Source organism: Grammomys surdaster, unplaced genomic scaffold (assembly GCF_004785775.1).
Source record: "Grammomys surdaster isolate TR1022 unplaced genomic scaffold, NIH_TR_1.0 214, whole genome shotgun sequence".
In the NCBI taxonomy this organism is placed as follows: domain Eukaryota; kingdom Metazoa; phylum Chordata; class Mammalia; order Rodentia; family Muridae; genus Grammomys; species Grammomys surdaster.
This window is the reverse complement of record NW_021604659.1, coordinates 4,843,468-4,859,886: the sequence shown is the minus strand read 5'-3', so window position 1 is coordinate 4,859,886 and position 16,419 is coordinate 4,843,468. Positions and strand designations below refer to the sequence as shown.

Genomic DNA, 16,419 nt, shown 5'->3' with positions numbered 1-16,419 from the left:
AGTTAAAATGTCCATGTTCATTCCCTATTTTGTGGCCACGGATGCCCTTAGTGCCACCTGCCTATCAGCTCGGGAGATGGTCCCAGAGAGTATTAGTAACTCAGGTGAGGAAAGACCGGTGGCTCTGAGGCACTGTCAGCATGAGCTGGCTACAGCATATGACCACACCACGTGTGTGCCCCATCACACGGGCATGACAAGGATTCATGCCCACTTGACTTGTGATATTGGATGAACCTCCACTGATGTCAGTGTTTCTGATTTTCTCTTCCAGTTGTTGGTGTTGCCTCAGCTTCAGCAGGAGTGGCTCCCACAGCTGGTAATATTCTCATTGCTTTTCCCTCCTGATTATCAGACCTTTCTAGGGATCTCCCTAAGTTTATAGCCTGAACCATCTATTGCTGGCTACCTGGAGCTCACTCTCCTGGGGATGAGAAAGTGAACCAGAGGGAAGGCTATTCATATGGACTGTTACTGCTTGTCATCCCCCAGCCTTTTAGATAATTTTAAGAAACAAGCTTCATCTAAAAGGAAGAGATAAAGCTTGAGTTTGGCATATTTAACAGAATGCTGATGGGATTTTGTTGCTTGGATCTAAGGATAGGATAATCATTGTAATAACTGTAGTGTATTTTTAGTCTAGAGATAAGAAATCAGAATTAGCAAGAGAAAACAAGTCACTGCACTTAGGACCATTAATATGGTGTAGTCCTGTGGTGCTTAAAGGCAGAAAGCCAGGGTTCCTACAGTTCTGAGATTTAGAGGGATAATATTTTTTCTTTTCTTCCCTTAGTTAATTTGTTTATTTATTCCCTTTACATCCTGATTGACGCCCCTTCCTTTCCTTCCAGTTTCACCTCACACTCCCTCCCCCTACTTCCCTCTCCCCTTCTCCTCTGAGAATGGAAGTCCCCCTTCCAACCCACTGTGGCACATCAAGTTGGAGCAGGACTAGCTGCATCCCCTCCCACTGAGGCTAAACAAGGTAGCCCAGCTAGGGGAAAGGGATCCAAAATGGGGTAACAGAGTCAGAGTCAGCCCCAACTCCAAGTATTAGGGGACCCACGTGGAGATCATGCTACATGTATGTATGAGGTCCATGCCCAGCCCATGCACGCTCTTTGGTTGATGGTTCAGTCTCTGTGAGCACCCGTGGGCCCAGGTTAGTTGACTTTGTTGGTCTTCTTGTGGTGTCCTTCACCCCTCTGGCTCTAGAGGGGTAATATTAATAACTAAAGAAAAGAGTCCTGTGGTGCCCACAACACCTCAGGACTAACCCTGTGTCTTCTCCAGATCAGCTCACGATCAGGTTGGTGGATGGAAAGAACCAGTGTGAAGGGCGAGTGGAAATCCACCACAATGGCACATGGGGCACTGTTTGTGACGATCTCTGGGACCTCGAGGATGCCCATGTGGTATGCCGGCAGCTGAACTGTGGGAAGGGTGTCAGTGCCCTTGGGAGTGGCCACTTCGGAGAGGGCGTAGGGAGCATCTTCCTGGACGATGTAAAGTGCCAGGGCAGTGAGATGTCACTAGCCCAGTGCCACCACCCAGGCTTGTCTGTCCACAACTGTGGCCACCATGAAGATGCCAGTGTCATCTGCTCAGGTACTCATTGCTGGCTTTGTCAGTGATCCTTGATGACGGTACTGGAAATTAGCTTGGGGACATTTGGATGCTGGTGGGGGTCTGCTAATCATGCCCAAGGCTTTATCTCGGCATTCCAAAGCTTGCTGGGGCAGATGTACATAATGTGAAATGTAACAGCCTCACTGTCCACCCTGCCCTTCTTTCTGCCCATCACTCCTCTGTGTTCCATGTTTTACATAACACCCATGAGTTCCCCTTAGAGCCCAGAGACTCGACTGTCTTTAAGGACTCTCCAGGTGCTCTGCCCACTAGCCACTGCAGTAATGGCATTTTCCTTATATTGTCTGCTTTGAGCTCTGAGGCTGACTGTCAGCACTGGTCTTGAGAAGTCTATGAACACAATCCAGTTTCTCTTTCTTAGTTTAAACTGTCTCCTTGTGGCCTCTCATTTCAGATGGTTTCCTGTTGTTTCCCTCTTTCTTTCCTTCCTTCCTTTCTTTCCTTCCTCCTATCTTTCTTTCTTTCTTTCTTTCTTTCTTTCTTTCTTTCTTTCTTTCTTTCTTTCTTTCTTTCCTTCCTTCCTTCCTTCCTTTCCTTCCTTCTTTCCTTTCCTTCCTTCCTCCCTCCCTCTGTCCCTCCCTCCCTCCCTCCCTCCCTACTTTCTTTCTTTCTTTCTTTCTTTCTTTGTTCCATTCAACAAAGTTTGTGGATTATGTTTTCTTTTACTGTGTCCCAACATAAAAGAAGAAAATCAGACGGGATGAAAATAACGTTGACCAAGAATCTCTTAAGTAAGGCAGAGACTAAGATAAAAGAATTTAAGTAATTCATCTGTTTATTTAATATATATTCATTTTTAGATTTTATTTATCCTTTGACACTTTCAGCCAATATATCTTGATCATATCCATCCCCAATTCTCCCCTCCTACTTTCCATGAATAGCTGGTTTCTACCCAGCACATTCCCTCTCCTCTTTCAAGGATTTTCCTTTTTGCTTTCTTTTTTCTGTAATCTACTGGGTCCAAGTAGTGCTGCTTGTGTGTGATTTGGGGGACATACAGGCCGCCCAAGTGGTATGTCAGCAACTGGGCTGTGGGGTGGCCCTGGCAGATCCCAGGAGCAGTCTGTTTGGCGATGGCTCTAGCCCCATCTTCCTAGACGACATGAGAGGCTTGTTGGCTCTATCGTAAACATGTAACCATAACTGCAGCGAGTCATGAGGGTCACAGCCATACCATGCCCAGAAAACATGGTGCCCCCTTAACCCCCAGCTCTTACATTCTTTCTGCCCCCTCTTCTCAGCATTCCCTGGGCTCCAATTTAAAGCCGAGCACTCAATAATCACTTATTCTCAGGACTTCGTCCATGTTGAGTGCTTGTTTAACTTGTATTTCACACGTATTCTCTGTGAGCAAGGCAGAGTTCTCTGGGCTCTGAGCATGTGGTTACTCAACAAGGATGCATTAGTTCCATGCTCAGAAGGTGGGCTGCAATCACGTTTGCCTGCCGTTCCCCGTGATAGAACAGGAACAGATTTGAATGAAGATTGACTCTAGGGTGATAATTTACTCCGTTGTTGTAAGGGATTGTTTTCTTCATGTTCAGACAACCTAGCTACGTGTTGCAATCTTTGTTGGGCATAATTGAGGAGTCAATGTTATTCATCTAAGGGTCGAATTAAGAAGGTGCCTAGTAATTTGTCACTCTGCAAATCATCCTCTTCTCTGCACCAGAGAAGTGGCCTTTCTGACCCCTCCCAGACAAACTGTCCCCCTAGACAATGAACATTTCTCTTCCTGCCTTCACATATCTCTATCTCTACTTCAGTCTTAGCCAAAAAACAAACAAACAACAAAAAACCAAAACAATAAAAACACAAACTCTGCTCTTTGATTTAGTTTCACATTCCAAAGGCTGCTTGGGTGGGATTTTATGTTATGTTTTGCTTTGTTTTTTTTTTTTTTTCGAGACAGGATTTCTCTGTGTAGCCCTGGCTGTCCTAGAACTCACTCTGTAGACCAGGCTGGCCTCAAACTCAGAAATCCGCCTGCCTCTGCCTCCCAAGTGCTGGGATTAAAGGCGTGCGCCACCACCGCCCAGCGGGTGGGATTTTAATACAGCGCATATATCTGCCTTTCTAAATAAAAATGATCTCCAAAGTTTCTCTTTGCTTTGTCTTTTCAGCGTCAGCCGCAGAAAGGCCAACTTCGCCCGGTAATGTTTCTTTCTTTACTGTTTTCTCTTAGTCAGGTATGTACAGATTGCCTTACTTGTGATTAAGGTTTGTGTGTCATATGAAATGACAGGCTGTGATTAAGATGTAGCTCACTTGGCAGAGTGCTTGTGTAGAATGTCTAAAGCCCCACATTTGATTCCAGCATAGCATGGGGCTTGTAATCACACACTCAGGAATCAGAGGTGGGGGATCAAAAGTTTATTGGCTACAAGTGAATTTGAGGACAATCTGGACTACATGAGACTCTGTCTGAAAAAGTCATATAAGAAAGGGGAAACTGTACCTTAAATTTGTATCAAAGTATTGTGTTTCTTCATTCATTAACTAAAAGAGTTAGCTGGACTAGGATGCAATGCAGTGTGTCTACATATAGTATGTCTCATGTGTGTCTGACAATGTACATGTGTATTGGGGACCATATGTATACCTATGTTTGTGGAGTCCAACAGTTGATATCAGATGTCTTCCTCAATCACTCTCTGCTTTATTCTGAGGGGCAGGGTCTCTCACTGAATCAAGTTGGCTGGCCAGTGAGCTCCAAGGATCTGCCTGTTTCAGCCTTTCCAGGGCCAGCTCTTAGATGCAAGCTGGGATCCAAACCCAGCTGAGCCATCTCTGTGCCTCCTGTTCCGTTCCTTTCTGACATCATATCTGGTGTCTGAGATTAAGCTATCCTGGTGTAGCTTCCCTCCCATCTTCATTGTGGTTGATACCTAGGGTCTTCAACCTGTCTTCATTCTTTAGTAATCTTCGTAAGATGTCAGACATCTCAGACAAAACGCTAGTCCACATTTCCATAACACAATGTAGAGACACACGCTTCCAGTGTGTTCACAGGACCAGACACCGATTCAGTGAGATGGAAATAAGCAGGAAGAAATGGCATCGCTGGATGTGCTGGGGAAAATACCACATTCCTCATGTGAATACAGTCTATCAATATGTTAAGTTTTGTGGAAAGTCCTATAGTAACGGAGCTTTTGAATTTTTGATTAAACACATTCTTGCTCAGCTCTCTCTCACTGAAAGGAAAGCACTTGAATAGCCATAGAGTAACCATGCTGTACTCTGGGACCCAGGGCCAGAGGACCCGGGGTTATGCTCTGGCCTAGTGTTAGACACTGGCTAATGATCCACAGAGAACAGAAAGATAAAGACCTCAGAGCTATTCCTGAGACTGAGTGATCTACACAGTTCAGGGCACAGTGATAGGAACTCTTCATGGATGTGTGCACTGCTATGTGCTGAGTCTATTGGTTCTCAACTGTAAGTCCTCCTCACTCTGTACCCTCTTGTAAATCTCCTCCCATGTGACAAGTTGGAGCTCATTCTAGAGCTTGTGTTGATGAGCATACACTTAAATAGGTTGGAGATATGTAGGGAACCACCCAAGTTCTCTCTGAACCATAAACAGTTACAAACACGGTATGCCATCCATATTTCTGCAATTGCAAACAAAGCCATCTTCCAGGTTTAGTAAAAATTAACCTTGAAAGTAAATCAAACACTGAAAACAGTTCCTTCTTTTGTGTTGAACCTGTGGGATGTGCCCAAGTGTCTCAAGCTGGGACAGATTAATTATGACACCATTGCAGCTAAGCATTTAACAAGTGCTGAAAGAAACTTCAGAGACCGCAGAGACCAAAGACTCCGAATGGGGAGCCCATGAGCCCTCTGACCCACTTAAGAATTGAAATTCAGGTGGCTGGAGAGATGGCTCAGCGGTTAAGAGCACTGACTGCTCTTTCAGAGGTCATGAGTTCAAATCCCAGCAACCACATGGTGGCTCACAACCCTCTGTAATGAGGTCCGATGCCCTCATATGGGTGTCTGAAGACAGCTACAGTGTACTTATATAATAAATAAATTTAAAAAAAAAGAATTGAAATTCAGATCACCAAGGTTTGCCTATGAGTGTCAAAATGATCTTTTGCTCCACAGTTTTCTCCTTTTCGTGTCTAGTTCTCACATATCTTCATGGTAGGCGATACTGTCTTACGTAAAAACCCTTCCACACATGTATACATTGCACGAAAGCTCGGCCCCTCTCATGCCATCTCCCCTGCCTTTTCTTACTCCCACCAGTCCCTTGGATCCTCTGGACAGCTTTGCTTCTCCTTTCATACCATATGATCAACATGACCTTATGTATCTAAATGAAAAACCATGAGCCATAAATGAAAGAAAGCATGATGTCATCTGTTGTCTTGAGACTGGCATCTTTCCAGTTGCATCCATTTCCTACAAATGACATAGGTTATCTTTTTGTTAGCCCCAGGTTTTAAAAGCAGAGGGTCTTATATAAGAATCCACACATCCAGCTATTTTTCTCCCTTGTGCCAGGGGTCAAACGCAAGTCTTCATACAAATTAGTTACTTCCAAGCTATACCCCTAGTCCAAAATGTCTAGCTTGGGCCAGAAGAATACTCTTAACAAGCCCAATGGCTATGTGAATTTCATTGGGAAAGCAATTGGCTGAGGCTGAACAGAGAGAGCTGCCCTTCATATAGGCAAAGGCTTTCCCATTTCATCCTGACCCTACCATGTGTGTTCAGATCTGTAGGCATCTCCATTTCAGTGTCTCTCAGGAGTTTATTGAGCATACAACTCACTTGGGATTCTGTTTAAATGCAGATTTGCATACACAAGTCTGCATTTCTTTTTCTTCTTTTTGTTTTATTTTTATGTGTGTGAATGTTTCACTCTCATGCGTGTATGTGCACTATGAGTGTGTCTGCTGCTGGCAGAAGTCAGAAGAGAGCCTCAGATTTCCCAGAAATGGAGTTATGGGTGTTTGTGAGCCACCACAGAGGGCTGGTCAGCTTCAAGATCAGTAAGTGCTCTCTAGCCCTAGGAGTCTGGATTTCTAAAAGCAGGGCACAGACACTGCAAAACCACTGGGCAGACCTTCCTATGCAGTAGCTGAATTGCAGAGATTCAGGTCTCACCCAGGGTCACACACTCTGTTACACAGACACTGGGGGCCAAGTCTCTTGGATCCAGCCCCATGCACTTCCTTGCCACCACTAACTCCCTTTAACTTTATGAGACAAAAAATGAAGAAATCCAATGGAAACTGTTTAACAGAATCAAATATATTAGGACACATTCAATATACTTGATTGAGAAGAATGACATTTAATTTTGATTTCTTTACCCTGCTGGTTCAACAGCTCCTACCTCAAACCCAGCCATAGTTTCGGTCATTACAACTGGTAAGTATTCTGCTCATTTTTCTACTCACTTCCTATCAGGAATAAAATGATGTTGAAAGTCTGCCAGGAGAGCATAGTTTTACTCCTGGTTCTCTGAGAGTCACTTAGCAGAAATAGACAAAATCCCAGAAGTATACCAAGAGAGCCTCTATGAAGCCAAGTCAAGACCCCAAGTTCAAGCTCAAGTCCAAGTGCTTACATTCATGGTGGGGCATTCCACAAAGCCTCCCTCACAGCCTGCCAGTGTGTTGTTGCTTCTTGTATGCTCTTAGCACTTGGCAATATGACTTTCCTACTGACTGAACATTAGGAAAAGCATAGGTGAATGATGGGGTATATGGAGAGGTAGGGCTAGCCCCGTACTGGCAATGGCAGGGATGGCAGTAGATGCTACAACAGTGACGTGGATCAAACATGTCCACTTACTCTGCTGTCTTTTGTGATACCTCACTATATCTTGTATGATATATTGTACTATATCACAATACAAAGAGAGTGATATTCTTCCCAATGAGTCTGGATTATGCAAGTAGCCGGTTTCATCTCAGGAAAGATTTAGCTTGCAGTATCACAGTATGTGCTTTTTTACTTACGCAGAAAGACATGGGGAAATGCATATCAGTTTCCCCAACAACAAAGGCAGACGGCAATAATGGTAGGATTGAGTGTAACCAGAAAAAAAGTGAAGACTTTCCATCAGTTGACTGATGTCCCTTTGTATTTCGTATCAGGCATCACCCGAACTCCGGTAGAAGTAACTCCTTTACCTGATAAAGACCTCTGCCCACCACACTGCACAGGTAAGAAAGACAGCTGGGTGGTTGCCATGATACTGGGGCTAAAATGAGGACAGGCTTGAGAGTGGTTGTCACTGTCTTTGAGCAGAATGTCTCATCAAACCAGACCCATCACCAGGAACAAGGTGGGGGGAGATGGGGTTAATGGAAAGGAGGCAGTTCCTTAGCCAGGTCAGAGTTTATGACCACATACACATACATACACACACAAACACACACACACACACACACACATACACACACACATACACACACATACACACACACATACACACACACATACACACACACCACACATACCACATACACACACACCCCACATAACATATAGACACACACTCATACACCACATACCACACACACACACACACCCCACACACACATAACATACACACATACACACACACACCACATATCACACACACACCACATACACATGCACATATCCCACATAATGTACACACATATACATACACATACATGCATACATACACACAGAGAGAGAAATCACAACACATACCACACACACATACAAAAAACACAACACATACCATACACACACACAACACCCCCATACATATCTACATACTCCACCTATAACCACTCCAATGGGTAATTTAAATGCTCTTTTTTGGTTCTGGGACACTTGCTTAGATAAATAGCCATTTATGTTGCTGAGTCGCCTTGACATTCTTTCACCATCAATAGGGCATCCAGTCTCCACTGTGTTGTTTAATCTAGCGAGATGGATTGTTCACTTATTGTGTTGTATTAAAAAGAGAATTTAACTTGTTCAATGATCATTTTAACCACAATATAAATATCAGTGAGAGGACACTTGTTTCATATGTGTATGCATGCAAGCATATGTGTATTATTTATGTGTATGCAAATGCCTAAATGTGTTCATGTGTATAGTACATATGTGTACATGTACATGTGCACATGTGTATAGACCACAGAACAATCTCAGATGTCTTCCTCAGACATGCCGACCACTTCCTTACAAACAAGATCTCTCCTTGACCTAGAGTTCACCAGTTAGACTACCCCAGCTGGTCACGAGCCTAGATCCTCCCATCTTTATCTTCCCAGTGTCAGAATTAAACGCGCATACCACCAGGCCTGGGATTTTATGTGGGCTCTGGGGATCAAACTCAGGTTCTCATGCCTGGGAGTCATTTTCCCAGCCCAAACACTTGGATAACAACTCCTGCTCTGGTTTTGCTTACAGATGTGTCTCTAACCTCCACAAAAGCGGAGACCTCCTCTGGTAATGCTTTCTGATTGCCATGCCTTTTTGTTTATCTTCCTGTAAAACATTTTCCCCGTTCTAATAAGCAAATGAACCAAGAATGCATCTTTCTCTTTGTCTATAGGCATATCTTCAACCTCAACAGAATCAAGCCCTCCAAATGGTAAAGTCCCTGTGGTGTTGTTTCTTATTGGTCACGTTGTATTTAGAAAGTGACCATACTTAATGATACTGGCCACAAAGTAAAGGCCAATGAGAAGACACAACCAACATTGTTCTGCTCATTTTAAAGCATCCTGTTCTCTGGGTTTCTACACAGATGCATCTTCAGTCTCAGGAGAAGAGGAGACGTCCTCTGGTAACATTTCCAGCTTGTATTTCTGAAGTTAAATACACTCAGTGCTTTTAATCTTTCTGTTTCGGGGGGTGGTTATAAGTAAGTTTCTTCTTGTATTTGTTTATTGATACCACTTCAGTGTCAGCAGAGGCAACCTCTCCAACTGGCAAAGTCCCTCATGGTGTTGCTTAACTACAGAGACGTGTTCATTTTAAAATTTTATTTCATTTTAATTCATTGATGTTCATTTTTCATGTTTATTAGCATGTTTAAATTATACATGATAATGGGCTTTGTTTTGACATTTCATACATTTGTGCATACTGTATTTTTTATCAGATTTATGCCACTACCCTCTCTTGTACCCTCCCACTCCTGCTCATCTCCCTCTTCTACTTCCATGTGGTGTGTGTGTGTGTGTGTGTGTGTGTATACCAATGAGCATAAATTGGGCTACTTAGAGGAGCGAGGTGGGGGAGCTATTTGCAAGAGCAGTGGCCAAACCACTAAAGAAAATGTCTCTCCCTCCCTAGCCAACATTTACTGTCTATAACCTCTTAGAAAGGGAAAGGGCTTCATAAGTGCCCCTCTCCATGACAGAATAATAGTGGGCTCAGTCTTGTCCATGTTTGGCGCAGGTAGTCTGAAGTTTCGAGAGAGTCATAGGCACACCGTGCCCAGAAGATGGCACGCCAAATCATTATAACCCTTCATGTAGAACTTAGGTTCTGCTTTGGTTTTGAAGTTTTGTATCTTTTCTTCAGGTGCAGGATGAGTTGTTATAGCTAACCACAAACTTATATGAAACAATCAACCCAACTCCTCTTCAGCAATGCTCCTTGAGCTTGGAGGGGATGACATCTTCCCACTTAGGGCTGAACCTTTAAGTCAGTTGTTAACATTTTGAACATTTATAAGTCTCTGCAGTAACAATTACCCACAGCAAAAAGAAGCTTTTCTGACCAAAGCAGGAACCAGCACCAATCTACAGGCATAAACATAATAATTTAGATGTCAACTTGACAGCCATATAAATTCCATTTAGCAAAATAGCAGCAGTACCTTTCCCACTAGACCTATCACCTCCTATTTCACGGGCTTTTGACCAGGCTTACAGTTCCAAACTCCTAGAGGGTATTCTCAAATCCAAGCAGAAAAGAGTTGCTTACACCTACAACGGCCATGTTGTTCATACACCAATCGGTGCATCTTACCTGGCAAATCAATAGTACAACATGCAGAATTCAGGAAGACTGTTGGTGGCAGGGCTTCCCCAACAGCATAAATAATATCATCCAACACAGTGACAGCTAGCTAGCAAGAAGAAAGTTTATAGGTCTGTTCTGCCCTGATTTCTGTAGACCCAGCAAGCTCTGGTGTCTCCAGCAATAGAGATGGATTCCATATTTGTCATGTCATATTTAGAAAGTTAATCTGGTTAATGATCATACTGCTTACAATGCAAGGATCAAGGAAAAGACTCATTTCAAAGCATCCTGTCTCTGGGTTTATACATAGATTCATCTTCAGCCTCGAAAGAAGAGGAAACATCTTCAGGTAATGTTTTTTTGGCTATCACATTTCTTTAACACAATCAGAGATTTTCTTCTTTCTATTTGGCAACTGACCCCTGATATGTTTCTTCTACTTTTCATTCATATTCATGTCTTCAAGTTCAGAAAAAATGACTTCTTCTGCTGGTAAAGTCTCCTATGGTGCCATTTAACTAATGAGATATTCTGATTCGTAGTGTTGTATTTAAAAAAATGAGCCTACTTATGGTGCGTGTTGACTTCAAAGCAAAGATCAATGAAAGACAATCATTTCTTCTGAATAGATGCATGTGTGTTCACATGTGAAGGTGCATGTGTATGCATAGGTGCTATTGTACAGGGAGACAGGAAAAGGAATATCACCCACTTTCTTTGGGACAGGCCTTTCATTAGCTTGGAGCTCACTAATTAGGCTAGAAGGACTGGGCAGTAAGCCACGCAGATCCTCACGTCTCTGTCTCCCCAGTGCTGAGATTACAAGCACACAGCAGCACTCCCAGCATCTTTTACATAACTTCTGGGAAAAAAGCTCAGCTTCATCAGCTGGGCCATTCTTCCAGCCCAAGACACTAATTTTGAAGCATCCCATCTTTTTTCTGGATTTATACACAGGTGTCTCTTCATCAGCGGAAGTGACTTCCTCTGGTAATATTTTCTCCATTAATTTACATGCAATGAGAGCCTTTCTTCCTTCTAATTGGTAAATGATCTGGATGTGCCTCTTTTTATCTTTGTCTATAGACATTTCCTCACCCTCAGCAGACACAAGTTCTTCAAATGGTAAAGGCCCACATTGTGTTGCTTAACCAATAAGATAAGTTTCTTATTTGTCATGCTGTATTAGACAGTGAACTTCCTAGTGGTTCTCTGACCACATGGTAAAGATAGTGAGAACACCCCAAGTATTGTCATACCCATGCTAGAGCATCCTGTTCTCTGGGCTTACACACAGATGCATCTTCGGCCTCAGTGGAAGAGATCTCCGCTGGTAATTGTTTTTGGGTTTTGTTTGTTTAACTATCAAATTTTTTACCAAATGACCAGACAGATTTTTTTCTTTCTGTTTGGAAAGTGGTTGCATGGTCAAATCTTCTTCTCTTTGTTATAGATATGTCTTCAACCTCAGCAGACGGGAAGAGTGGAGAACCAATTGGTAAGGTTCTTCACAGTGTTGTATTTTAACTAATGAAATGTGGGGTTTATCTTTGAGGGATTTTATTATCATGCATTAATTATACATGAAAGGTTTAATTATGCCATTTTCATACCCATGTCTACTGTACTAACCCTCCTCATGCTCTCCTGGTCCCTCACACTAATTTTTTTCTATTCCCAGCTTGGCCATCTTCTATTTTCATATCTTTATTTCATGAAGTGATCAGTTTAATTAAGTTATTAAGAGTTCCCCAGTAGGGAGTTATTTGCAAGACTGTTGGCAACTTACCAGGGCTACACCACTGAACTCTTTCTCCCAGCCACCATTCACTCTCTATAGATCCTCAGGGAGGGGTGAGGTCTCATGAGCTCCTCCCTTCTCTGTGATGGAATGATGATGAGCCTGCTCTTTGCTTGTCTTGTTCAGATAATCACAGCTGCCGAGAGTTCAAGAGTCCATGGACCATATCCACCATGCTCCACCTTTCCCCCACCTTCATATGCTTTCCTCACCAACCTCTCATCATGATACTTCCTGACACTTAGAAGGGGTGATCCAGATGGTGACTTACTATGATAACTTTGACTAGTTATGAGTCTCTTCAGTAGCCATCAACCACTGCAAGGAAGAGCTTTTATGATCAAAGCTGACAGCTGTACTAATCTATGGACATAAATATAAACATTTCAAAGAAAATTGACAGGCACACCACATTCACTTAGCAATACAGCAGAAGTATCTTCCCCACTAAGACATTTCATATCTCCAGGTCAGGTTTTCAGTGCCAGACATAAATTCTCTCCTATGGGGATAAGTTTGACTGTACCTGGAAAGGAGTTGGTCACTTACAGTTATGTCACTCTTAATGCCAGTGGGCTTCTCTGGCCTGCAAGGTCAGTATTGTAGCCTGCAGGGCTCACAGCTGACATGTGTTGCTGATGACAGTTCTTTCTCAGGAATCTGCATAGTACCTTCCAACACTATGAAAGCTAGCCAGTGGGGAGAAAGCTTCCAGCTCAGTTCCAGCTTCATCTCTGCATGTCCTGCCAGCAGATTGAGTGCTGTCTTCAGCAACAGAGATGGTTTTCTTATTTGGCATGCTGTATTTAGAAGGTGCACCTACTTAAAAGTCACATTGACCACAAAATAAATATCAGTGAAAGCCACCCATTTTAAAGCATCTTGTTTTCTGGGTTTATACACAGATGCATCTTCAGCTTCAGTGGATACCTCCTCTGGTAATGTGTTTTGACTGTCAAATTTATTAAACACAGTCAGAGCTTTTCCTCTTTCTGTTTGGTAAAGGAATCCAGGTATATCTCCTCCTCTCTTTATCTATAGCTATTTCTTCAGCAAACGTAAGATCTTCAACTGATTGGTCCCCTATTGTGATGATTCATGCATACACACACACACACACACACACACACACACACACACACACACACATGCTCATGTGTTGTTCAGGTGCTCTTGTGCCTATGTATACACATATGTGAAGGAGGGCCTCTCATTGGCCTGGAGCTCACCAATGAGCTAGAGTTGCTGGCCATGGGCACAGGGCTCCTCTTGTCTCTGCTTTCCCAGTGCTGGGGTCACAAGCACACACAACTCCAGGCATTTTCACATGGGTTCTGAGAATGGATCTCAGATTTAAAAGTTTTCAAGGCAAGTACTTTACCTACTGAGCCATGTTCTCATCCCATGATGCTAATTTTATAAATCCTTGTTCTCTGGCTCTATACACAGATGCATCTTCAGGCTCTTCAGAAGATACTTCCTCTGGTAATGCTTTCTGCCTGTTGTGTTTTTAAGTTAGACAAATAACAGGCTTTTCTCTTCCTGTTTGACAAATTATCTAAATATATATATATTTCTCTTTGTTTATAGACATTTCTTCATCCTCAGCAGAATCAGGTTCTCCAACTGGTAATGTCCCTAATATTCTGTTTAGCTAAATGAAATTAATTGCTTATCAATCATGTTGTAATTTAGACCATGAGCCTATTTAATAATTACATTGACCATAAAATAAAGCCCAATGATAAGAAACTCATCTTCCACATACTTGTGGGTATTGTGTTTGTGTGAAAAGTGTGAGCACCTTTCTTCATGTGTGTATGAGCTTAGAGGATAACCTCAGATGTCATTCCCAGGAGTGTTTGTCCACTTCCTTTGAGGTAGAGTCTTTCACTGGCCCAGAGCTCACTGATTAGTATAGAGTAACTGAACACAGAGCTATAAGGATCCTCCTTGACCTGTCTCCCCAGTGCTGGGAATATAGTGCACATAACCACTTTCCACATTTTTTAATTGATATTTTATTTATTTACATTTTCAAATGTTGCCCCATTTCCTGGTTTCCCCTCTGAAAGCTCCCTATCTCATCCCCCCTTACCCTGCTTCTATCAGGGTGCTCCCCCACCCACCTACCCACTCCCACCTCACCGCCATAGCATTCCTCTATACTGGGGGTGGGTGTCAATCAAGCCTTCACAGGACCAAGGACCTCCCCTCCCACTGATGCCAGATAAGACCCTTCAGCTCCTTCAGTCCTTCCCCTAACTCCTCCATTGAGGTCCCTGTACTCAGTCCAATGGTTGGCTGTGAGCATCCACATCTATTTTGGTCACTATCTGGCAGAGCCTCTCAAGAGACAGCTATATCAGGCTCCTGTCAGCAAGCACTTCTTGGCATCCACAATAATGTCAGGTGTCTACATGTGGGATGGATCCCCAGGTGGGGCAGTCTCTAGATGGTCTTTCCTTCAGTCTCTGCTCTATTCTTTATCCCTGTATTTCCTTTAGACAGGATAAATTCTGAGTTAAAATTTTGGAGATGGGTGGGTGGCCCACTTCCCACATTTTTATATGGATTCTACAAATTGATCTCGGGTTCACATATTTGTAAGGTAAGCACTTTACCAACCGAGCCATCCTCCCAGTTGAAGATACTAATTTTAAGGCATAATATTTTCTGGGTTTATACATAGTTGCATCTTCATCAGCAGATCCTACCTCTGTAATTTTTCTGCCTGTCATATTTCCTAAACACAATGAAGAATTCTACTCTTCCTATTTGGCAAATGACCTGGCCATGTCTCTTCTTTCTTTGTCTATAGGTGTTTCTTCAGCCTCACCAGAAGCAAGCTCTCCAAACGGTAAAGCCCTTTATTGTGCTTCTTAACTAGTGAAGAAATTCTTATTTGCTGTGGTATTTTTAGACAGTAAACTTACTTGATATCCACATTCAACACAAAGTAAAGTGAATGAAAACTATCCCCAATATCACTCTACTCATTTCAAAGCATCCTGTTCTCTGGGATCTCCCAGATCCATCCCGCATCACCACAGAGAGCATCTCCTCTGGTGATCTTTTCAACCCATTACATTTCTTAAGTGAAACACAATCATAGTCTTTCTGGGTTTTGTTTGGAAAGTGGTCACACATCCATTTCTTCTTCTTTGTGCTCATAGACATGTCTTCAACCTCAGCAGAAGGGAAGAGTGGAGAGCCAAGTGGTAAAGTCTTTCACTGTGTTATTTAAACAATGAAATGCTTTTTAAAATCTTAGTTATATGTGTTATGTTTACACATGTATGTGTGCTATACACATGAGTGTGAGTGCCCAAGGTAACCAGAGACTTTGGATCCAACTAGAGCTGGAGTTACAGACAGCTGTAAGCCACCAATGTGGGTGCTAGAAAGTGAACATGAGTCCCCTGAAAGAACAGCAAGCAGTCTTAACCATGGAGCGATCTCTCCAGCCCTTCTTTTTTTAAAAAAAAAATTTAATTATACAGAATAGTGAATTTCATTATGAAATGTTCATAATGTACATAGCATATTTTGATGATGTTCACAACCCCCATGCTCTCTCTGGTCCTCCTCACACTACTTCTAACTCTGCCCCTCTTCCCAGTGATGTCCTCTCCTACCTCCTACTGTGGTGCTTTCCATTTTATGAACCAGCGAGTTGCTTTGGGTTACTGGAGCAGCATAGTTGAGGGGTTATTTCAGAAAGCACCGGCAACTTAGCAGTGGCTATGCCACAAAATAAATGTCTCCCCTCCCCCCCATTGCAATCAGTTATTGTATACACCCTTAAGGAATGGCCGGTTTCATGAGTTTCTCCCAAACTTCCATGACAATGATTATAGGCTCAACCTTGGAGAAGTTGTGTGCCGGTTATTACAGTGGCAGAGAGGCCACAAATGCAATTGTACCGCTCCATATCCATCCCTTCCTCCAGCTTTTACACTTGATTTATTTTTAAA

The 16,419-nt window shown here is 42.8% G+C and overlaps 1 protein-coding gene across 1 annotated transcript in view; it reads left to right on the top strand.

Moving 5' to 3' along the window:
- LOC114625276 (deleted in malignant brain tumors 1 protein) overlaps positions 1-16,419 on the top strand; it is a 37,014-nt gene that overhangs the window by 2,667 nt on the left and 17,928 nt on the right. Inside the window, exons 3-15 of the mRNA XM_028772570.1 lie at positions 275-319; positions 1,294-1,608; positions 3,777-3,806; positions 7,003-7,044; positions 7,776-7,844; positions 9,076-9,114; positions 9,221-9,259; positions 9,416-9,454; positions 10,952-10,990; positions 11,599-11,631; positions 11,728-11,766; positions 12,095-12,139; positions 13,892-13,927. Of these exons, the coding sequence (XP_028628403.1) occupies positions 275-319; positions 1,294-1,608; positions 3,777-3,806; positions 7,003-7,044; positions 7,776-7,844; positions 9,076-9,114; positions 9,221-9,259; positions 9,416-9,454; positions 10,952-10,990; positions 11,599-11,631; positions 11,728-11,766; positions 12,095-12,139; positions 13,892-13,927 (810 nt within the window). The remainder of the gene's footprint in view (positions 1-274; positions 320-1,293; positions 1,609-3,776; positions 3,807-7,002; positions 7,045-7,775; positions 7,845-9,075; positions 9,115-9,220; positions 9,260-9,415; positions 9,455-10,951; positions 10,991-11,598; positions 11,632-11,727; positions 11,767-12,094; positions 12,140-13,891; positions 13,928-16,419) is intronic.